At 38.6% G+C, this 9,879-nt stretch overlaps 1 protein-coding gene across 1 annotated transcript; it reads right to left on the bottom strand.

The window, feature by feature from the left end:
• Nucleotides 1–6,643: 6,643 nt before the first annotated feature.
• Nucleotides 6,644–7,561, bottom strand: LOC130023742 (olfactory receptor 7A17-like). The gene has a single exon (XM_056114332.1). The coding sequence runs from the start codon at nucleotides 7,559–7,561 to the stop codon at nucleotides 6,644–6,646; it is 918 nt and encodes a 305-aa protein (XP_055970307.1).
• Between the last annotated feature and the right edge of the window lie 2,318 nt (nucleotides 7,562–9,879).

The raw sequence follows: 9,879 nt of genomic DNA, 5'->3' as shown, positions 1-9,879 counted from the left end.
TTGGTTGAGAAGACTACTAGGAAAGGATAAAATAACAGTTAATTTTTCACACACTGGGAATTACTACTGAATTATTATTTAATCACACATTATTAGAATCCTACAGTTTGTATTCCTCAATAAAGAGATCAATTTCATATTTCTTATGTATCTGACCTCTTGTATAGAAATCTGGTGCCATTGCCAATTACCAATCCGGACTCACTTGTAGCTTTTTCCTATAGAGATCAGGATACACACTATTGTGAGTAATCTTTCATACATCTGGGGAAGATAAATTGAGAGCTGACCATGTTCCAAATGCTGCTGAAATCAAAAGAAAAATTAGAAGCAGTGAAAGTCATATAGCTTATCATATGGTAGTAGGTATGTGTGGGAGACTAGAGCAGGATACACAGAAGGAATAAAGGGAGTTATGTTCATAAATATTAGGGAAAGACCCAGGAATCACACCTGTCTGAACAGTAACCACCAGAGTATTAGGTGTAAGGGGAAGAGGGACAAGCCATTTAAAGGCACAGAGAAAGGTGCTCCTTAAGACTAGTCGAGTCCAAAGCAAAATCCAAACTAAAACAGAAAGAGGCTAGTCAGGTGAGGGGAATGAACAAGAGGGAGAGTGAGGAGAGATGGTGACAGAGAATGAATAATGAAGTTTCCCTATTACTCCTAAGATGTTCAGTATCCTAGATCCTTGTCACATAATGAGCATTAGCACTAATTGTTGCCTTAGTGCCTGCATGTCTGAGTGCACCCCTTTGCACCTCTGTTGTTTAAGTTCTTAACTATCTTGTAAGAGCTGCTTGTATAACATGACCTCAGGTACCTATGTCCTGGGAACTTCTCTTATCTCACAAGATGCACACACATTTACACATGTGCGCGCGCGTGCACGTGCACACACACACACACACACACACACACACATGCACACACACACCAGTACAAGGATCCATGGTTGCATAGTTTTATGACTTTTTCTCACTCCCAATACCATGAAGAATCTCTAGTGCATATGCTCAGATTGGTTATTTCTAAATATATTTTTTGTAGATAATGTACAATTGGTATACTTAATTCTACTTTGGACCAATTCACTTGAAAATTAATATATGTTATCTTACTATATTTAAAGAAATGTGAATAATGTGTTACTGAGAGAGGAGGGAGTCAGACAAAGAGAAAGAGAGGGAGAAGAAAAGATAAAGGAAGAGAGGGGGACAAATAAAGGGAGAGAGAAAGGAGGAAGAAGGAGGGAGAAATGGAAGGGAGAGAGAGGAAGAAAAAGAGAAGAGGAGGAGTAGATGAGAAAACAAAATGAGATGATGGTGAAAATATCTAATAGTCCTTCACCATCAGACATCATGAGGAAGTCAAAAACAATCCTCATTTCTGGGCACATTCCAAGTTTTTGTTTGCTTGGGTTTTTTGTTTTGTTTTTTGGACTCTATTTTCTGTGCCCTGGGCTTACTTCTGATTCTAGGCTCAAGGATAACTCCTGGTGGTACTCAGGGGCCACTTGCAGAGCCAAAGACTAAACTGGGATGAATTTAAGGGAAGTGCCTTCACCTCTTAACCATCTCTCTGCCCCATGCCAGCTTTTTATTTAACTCCTTTATGCCCCATAAAGATTGGTGTAAAAACACTTGTGTAATATTGGTGTAAAAACACTTGTCCTAAAGACAAAGGTAGTTATATCTTTGATGTGAACATCTTACAGGTTCAACTCTCAAGAGTAAATAGGTTAAGGAGCAACACTAACAAATGGAAATATGTGAAGAACAATTGGAAATTAAAATCATTTATACCATAGTCACTTGACTACATTATTTGACCATTGATTTTATAGACCTGATTGTAGATGAGTCTCATAGTTTTACGTAACATGTTTGTTTTCTTGATATTTGGGGTTTCTGGTTATACCTATTTATTTTTAAAACTCCATTCGGTGCTGGAGAGACAGTTCAGTGGGTAGGGTGCTTGCCTTGCACATGGCCAATACAGATTCAATCCCCAGCATCCCATATGTTCCCCCCAAGCACCACCAGGAGTGATTCCTCAGTGAGAGTCATGAGTAACCTCTGAGAATTGCTAGCTGTGGCAGAATGAAAAAAAGAAAAAGGGAAGGAAGGAAGGAAGGAAGGAAGGAAGGAAGGAAGGAAGGAAGGAAGAAGGAAAGAAAGAAAGGAAGACAGCAAAAGAAAGAAAGAAAGAAAGAAAGAAAGAAAGAAAGAAAGAAAGAAAGAAAGAAAGAGGGAGGGAGGGAGGGAGGGAGGGAGGGAGGGAGGGAGGGAGGGAGGGAGGAAGGAAGGAAGGAAGGAAGGAAGGAAGGAAGGAAGGAAGGAAGGAAGAGAAAAACACAATCTTCTGAGTTACGATTGTGTCTACTGTAGACACAATCATGACTCTGAACAATCAAGTTCTTCCTTTCTACCCTACTCCCTCACACTGGCAAAGAAAAATAATGAGAATTCACCTTCATAAGAGCACACTGGGACAACACTTCAAGAGATTAGAATTTTTAAGCAGGTAGCAGAGAAACACCCTAATTCAGTGGCAGAATTGTGAAGTGTTACAATATGTGGCAGGAAAGATCCTGAAAAACCTGTAAACAAAAACAGGTAGTCTATCTCAGCGTTCTCCCTCTCAGCATTCTGGGCATATAGACAGACATTCTCTGTACTGGGGTCTGTCCTGTGACTGGTGGGATATTTAGTATGTCCCAAAGACCCACCAAACTTCTTCACTGAGACAATCTAAATATCTCTGAACTTTGCAGAAATGGTCCTTGTAGAGAAGCACATATTTTGCTCTTGATTATTTGTGATAGAATGAGACCATCAAAAATGGAGGTGGTAAAGATACACCATGAAATTTTCCACAAGCATCAAAGTAATGAACCAGCAATAACCAGAAATGCAAAGAAATGATGATGTGCACATATTTCCTTTGCAACGTTAGAATCTAAGGGTGAGAAGATGTAATACATCACAAAGTAAGGAACATTGAGTGTAAAAATCTGTGACAAAATTCAGTGAGGTGTTTCAAAACGACTACATGAAACAAAATCAAAAGGAAATCCAAGACCACTCTCTGGAAGAAAAAGAATACAACACACGTGTCCTAATTTAATGATTTTAGCATGGTTACTAACTTAAGATTAGATTTCCAAGGACATGGAAAATAAATAAAAGAGAAAGTCTTGTACAAGGTAGAGAGGGTAGCTTATCTGAAGCTCTTCTTCCTCTAGTCTAGAGAGTCATGGATTCCAATCTCCTTTTGGAGGTCAGTATGCTATTTACTCTATTGTGAGGAGGAATGTGCCCAAGTTGGCAAAGTAACATTCAGAAATAGATCGCATCACCAAACAACAGCAGGACCACTTAACTACATCAGAGAGGAGATAGGAGTGGTTACCATGACGAAAGCATAACTCGCTAGCACAGATTATGCGGAGCACTTATTTCATTTTTCAAAAACATTAAGGTCAATAATATAAAAGTAACAGTTCAATTTCTTCATTTAAAAACTTTAAAATAGCCAATGGATGTAACATGACTGGATCATGGTTTTTTTTAAATAAATATTTTTAATTAACAAATTTTAAAGGAACTGAAAAGATAATAAAGGAATGTAGTAAACTCTCTAGCATTACTTTTTTCACATATCAAGTATAAAATGCAATTAGATATCAACAGGGACATTATACTATGAAATGTACATCTCATGTACTGCTGTTCTAGGTAGTGCTTGCAAGAATATCTTGGTTTTGATTTTTATCATCACAAGAAAAATGCAATTGAATATAATTGATATGAAAGACAATTCTTTCCATATCTGCATTTCTTTCCTTGATATAAAACCATAGTCAAATATAATATATCTTTAAAAAATTCCTCCAGTCATTGTATATATTTATTCATAGTTTTTAGTCCTAATTCTTTTAGTTTTTTAGTGTATACAATGAAAGCAATTTTTCTTCGTTCAAATTCTCTCTTCAACATATTTTTAAACACATGATTTACAGTATCGTTACTGGTATAGTTCTCTAGCTAACTGCAAAGTTACTGGATTTATATTCTACTTTACCTGGAAGGAATTACACAACTCATTCCCTTTTTTGGTCGAGTTCCCATGGTTACCACTTAATTTCCTTCTTCCTTGCATTCCTGTCCAAAATTCATTTCTCTGCTGGAGTGATAGCACAGCGGGTAGGGTGTTTGCCTTGCATGCAGCTGACATGGCCAACCCGAGTTCGATTCCTCTGCCCCTCTTGGAGAGCCTGCGTAGCTTGCCCACACGGCAAAGCCTGGCAAGCTACCTGTGACGTATTTGATATGCCAAACACAGTAACAAGTATCACAATGGAGACGTTACTGGGCCCGCTAGAGCAAATCGATGAACAATGGGAGAACAGTAACAGTGACAGTGACAGGTTATAAAGATAAAGCACAAGAGTTGGGGTGTTTGCCTTATATGTGGGTAATCCTGGTTCGATCCCCAGCATGTAACATCGTCCCAGCACTACTAGGAGTGATCCCTGAGCACGGAGCCAGGAGTTAGGCCCAAGACAGCCCTGTGTAACCTAAAAAATAATAAAATAAAATTACTTCTCTTTTTGATATCAGGAATGCATGCACTGCTTAATTAAATAAGCAGCTACACTGATCTCACTCCGGCTAGGCTTGACTTGCTCATTAGTGGCATCAGATAAAATATTCTTGACTTATATATCTTTGGTGTCCTGTAGCAGTTATTGGGCAAAATGACTCACTTCATGGGGTCTCTGAGAGGAAGCTCTCAGTATAGATGTCCAAATTATTCCTGAATGGTTGATGATGGAGACTGAAGCTCTAATCCCAGACAGGAGAGCAGGACAGAGTCAGGCATTGGTCCCCAGTCAGAACTCCAAAAGAAATACCCAAGTACCCTCCAGCCACAGGTTAACAGACTGGAGGACAGCAGCAGAGAATATATGTGAAACTCCCTCTCTCTGCTGATTAAACATATTTCCCTCTGTTCCTAAGACCTCGAACTAATTGATTTCCCAAGAGGATGCTGGTGTGGCCTGAAAGGAAAGTTTTCTTCTCTAGATCTGCTCCCTGGAGACATGTTACAAGCCAAGTAAGTTTTATTATGACTCTTCTCCTTGATATCTCTCGCCTCATTTTAGAGCTCTGAACTCCCTTTACTTCAACTCTGAGACTAATATTTCTTCAAAGTCTGAATGGGTCTTTTCTGACTCCATTATGTAAGTCTTCAAAGCATTGGTCTATGATGCGATTACAAACCCCAATATCATAGAGAATTTTTATTCTTCTTATTATAAGAATGAAAAATCTTTTCCGTTTGCACAAAACCTTATGTAGTCAAAGAAAAGAAGTTGACAATTAGGAAAAATAATCCATTCTCCACAACAAATATGGTCAGCATCAGGGGAGAGAAAGGGTGGGGAAAATGGTGGAGGGTGCCCATGTGGTCATGAGAATGGCACTAGAACTGTTATTGAGTGTCTGGGGCTTGTGCAAGATAGAGGCATGAAATTTCATACCCAAAATTCACATAGAATTGAACTTAATGGTAAATCAATAAAAATTAATAAATAATAGAAGTTGTAATCTATTTTTACAGAAACTAAAGGAGATATAGCATATATGGAGCTAGATGATGAGAAAAACCCTGAATAACACATTATAACAGACTATTTGAAGTCCACTATCAGAAGCAAATATAAGGTAGTGATATCCAGAGGAACGATGTAAAATTTAAAAATCTGTCATCTGATATTCTTCTTGTTAGAGCCATAGAAAGAGCCAGGGCAGGCAAGTTATGGGAAGATTACAGCTATTGACTATAGTTATAGTAAAGCAAAGGAAAAAAGAGCTGGAACAACATATTTTATTTGAAAAGAGAATTTCAGGAAATTCATATAATCACATGATAAATATAAATTCCTGCATTTTTCAGAAATGATTTAAGAATAAGTTGGTTTAATTGGAAAACTATCAAAGTGAAACCTAGAAGAGGTCAGAGAAATCAGAAAGCTTCATAAAGTGAGTTATCCCACTTGCTCCTATTGCTTAATATAAATGAACACAATATTAATGAGGAGGTAACAAACCCATGACAAACTATAACACCCAAAAGGTTAATATTTCCAAAATCAATAAGGATGGTAAGGGAGTGATATATATGGAAACAATGTTTGCAAAAAGGTCTGGTCTGATTCCTTTGTTAGAAATTTTTACACTTTTATATGCTTTTCCCATAGGAGTAGTACAATTTATGACTATTTTCTTGGTTAAAGAGAAGAAAAATTTCTAAGTATATATATTTCAGTCGAAAATAAAATAATCTTAAAGATCTATTCCTCAAGTTAAATGAGAACTCCCAAATAGTCCAGATTAAAGGGCCACTAGGTAACTGACCACTAGTAAAGCCACAATATCAGAGGGATATCAAAGGGATCCCAAACCAAACTTAGTGAAGACAATGACACAGTTATGCAGAGAGATTTAAAAATCAAACGAAGATCGAAAGATGGAGACATGTTCTACTCCAGAGCAAAATCAAGTTTGTAGCATTTGGCTCAACTTCAGTCTATCACTGGTAGTTGCTAGGGAAATTTGCCCATTTATAATTTCTATTACAAATATCTTTTCAGAGCCCCCATTATGTCTTTGTTCCTGAGACTATAAATAAAGGGGTTCAACATAGGTGTGACCACAGTATACATCACTGAGGCAATTGCAGTTGACTCTGAGTTTTGGATAACAGCAGAACTAAGGTATACACCTAGAGCTGTACAAAAAAATAGAAAGACAACTGAGAGGTGAGATGCACAGGTGGAAAATGCTTTGTATTTTCCTTGAGCTGATGAGATTCTAAATATCGAGGAAACAATCTTAGAGTAAGAATAAAGGATCCCAGTAAAGGAACTACCAGTCAGGAGTACAGCTGACAAGTACATCACCAAGTTGCTAAGAAAAGTGTCAGAACAGGAAAGTTGGATCATCAGATTTAGTTCACAGAAAAAGTGAGGAATTTCCAAATCCATAGGGAAGGAAAGACGCAATACCATTAAGCTTTCTAATAAGGAATGCAGGAAACCCAAGATCCAGCATATCAGAACCAGCAGTCTGCAACGTCGGTGGTTCATGATAGTCATGTAGTGCAGTGGGTGACAGATGGCCACGAAACGGTCATAGGCCATCACAGCCAAGAGAAAGATGTCAAGTGCTGCAAAGAGCATAAAAAAGTACATCTGTGTGATACATCCATTATAGGTGATGACTTTGCTCTGTGTCTGAATATTCAGCAGCATCTTTGGGACGGTGGTCGAGGTGAAACAGATGTCCACAAAGGACAGGTTGGAGAGGAAGAAGTACATGGGTGTGTGGAGGTGGGAATCTGAGATGACAGCCAGGATGATGAGCAGGTTTCCAAGAACAGTGATCAGGTACATGGAGAGGAAGGTCCCAAAGATGAGAGGCTGAAGCTCTGGTGCCTCTGACACACCCAGAAGAAGAAACTCTGAAGTCCCTGTAATATTTCCTCTGTCCATGTGGTGGAGGAGACTATCAGAAAGGGGGAAAATAATGACTACTTTCTATTCGTCAAACATTACATCATTGAAATGCTTCAATTTGTGCTTCTTAATAAATTAATTTCAGCAATTTGTGTATGAATCTGCTCCCTTTTGAGTCTCTCTACATCTCCCTAGTGTGACAGTTTAAATATACTGAATCTTGCCCCATGGAAGAAAATGACCTTTGGTTGAGAAGCATGTGTTACCCCTTGATGTCATGCTAATTTATAAGATCATCAAAAGTGTGAATGGCATGGACACACCATAAAATGTTCCATAAACATTATGCTATAAATTTAAAATTAGGTACTATTGAATTTAAAATATAGGGGAGACAAGGTATTAAAAGAGATGCATGCAGGGGCTGGAGCAATAGCACAGCGGGCAGGGCGTTTACCTTGCACGTGGCTGACCCAGATTCGATTCCCAGTATCCCATATGGTTCTCCGAGCACTGCCAGGAGTGATTCCTGAGTGCATGAGCCAGGAGTAGCCCCTGTGTATCACCGGGTGTGACCCAAAAAGCGAAAAAAAAAAGATATACATGCAAGAACATAAAATCACTTATGATATGATTTCCTTCCCTGTATTAGAATTTAAGGGTGAGAATATGTGGGCACACATCATATTGTAAGGAAAAAAGTTAAGACTAAGATCTATGACAGTCAGAAAGCAATGCTGTTCAGTATGGTGTTTCAAGGGAGCTCAGATAGAGAAGGGAGCACCAAATAAAGGGTGTTGGGAGGATCCTCCCCGGATGGGAGAAGCATGCTGAAAGTAGACTATAGGCCAAACATGATTGCCACTCAATGCCTCTTTTGCAAACCACAGCACCCAAAAGGAGAGAGAGAACAGAGGGGAATGCCTTGCCGCAGAGGCGGGGTGGGATGGGGGGATGGGGCGTGGGAGGGATACTGGGATCCGTGGTGGTGGGAAATGGGCATTGGTGAAGGGATGGGTATTTGATCATTGTATAATTGAAACTCAAGCACAAAATTTCTAAGTCTACAACTGTACCTCAAGGTGTCTCACTAATAAAAATTTAAAAAAAAAATAAGTGAAGGATATTTAAATGGCAGCTTATTTCCTTCGTTAAAATTATTTTTGAGTAAATGAACACAATGACAGACATGTATTTTATAATAAAATATTTATAAATTGCACCTATGCTGTGCAAATACCTGTACAAGGACAAAAAAAATTTTAACAGGAGGAAGTATCACAAAAAACTAAATGGGTACAGTAAAGGTTAAAAATCTCAATAGCTTTTTAAAGAACACATCTGAAAGCAAGAAAAAAAAAGAATGCCAAGGGCTGGAGCGATAGCAGGTAGGGTGTTTGCCTTGCATGCAGTTGACCCGGGTTCAATTTCCAGCATCCCATATGGTCCTCTGAGCACCGGCAGGGGGTAATTCCTGACTGCAGAGCCAGGAGTAACCCCTGTTGCATCTCTGGGTATGACCCCCAAAAGCAAAATTTAAAAAATGAATTAAAAAAAAGTTAAAAGAAAAGCATGCCAAATTCACTAAGAAAAAGCAAAAATCATATTTAGATTATCTTTGTAATATACTACATCTTATAGGTAAATATCAAGCTCAAGAACCTGACCCTCTTCAATTAATATTTTTCATAAAATTATATATCAAAAAGAGGCAATGAAATTGGATATCTTATGCATTGCTGTTCCAAGGAAGTATTATATCTATTTCTTAGTCTGAATTTTCTTATCAATGGAAAAATATAGAAAAGTATTATCCTGTTTTAAGGAAAGTCTTCCCATCTCTATATATGTCTTTAGATACTATCCTCGTTGGAGTTCAAAAAGTGTGGGTGCCTCGCACATGCATTCAGTGGCCATGAGCTGTCTGGCCACCCTGGCCGGCCACTGCCAATAGATACATGGAGGAGACACGCCTGCCAGGCTTGTTGGCGATCAACTATCATTTATTCCAATCTTTCCCCTATTCTAGCCTCACTCTGCCCCCATTCCAGTCTCCTTGCGCCCCATATTCCAGTCTCTCGCACCCACTCTCACAGCCATAGTTATAGAGAAATCATAAGGGGTTTGGGGGTGTCAATTACACATAAGTATGGTTGTACAATCAACAGATGTCAAACTGTTCCCTCAGGGGAAGTTTCAAGGACAAAATCTCATCCTGCAAGGAGATCCATCCAAGGGCGAATTCCATTTAGGGGTACATTTCTCTTTTCCTTAGTCCATAACCATTTAAACGTTCATCTTAAATTTACTTCTTAATAACATTTCTAGTCATTTTGTATGGACAGAGTAAAAGT

The sequence above is a fragment of the Sorex fumeus genome, unplaced genomic scaffold (genome assembly GCF_029834395.1).
Source record: "Sorex fumeus unplaced genomic scaffold, SorFum_2.1 ptg000024l, whole genome shotgun sequence".
NCBI classification, from domain to species: Eukaryota; Metazoa; Chordata; class Mammalia; order Eulipotyphla; family Soricidae; genus Sorex; species Sorex fumeus.
Note: the sequence above shows the minus strand (reverse complement) of the source record. Positions and strands in the feature narration are given on the sequence as shown.

Bases quoted from the DNA above. Each gene is read 5' to 3' on its own strand.
- LOC130023742 (XM_056114332.1), bottom strand. From the start codon at position 7,561: ATGGACAGAGGAAATATTACAGGGACTTCAGAGTTTCTTCTTCTGGGT.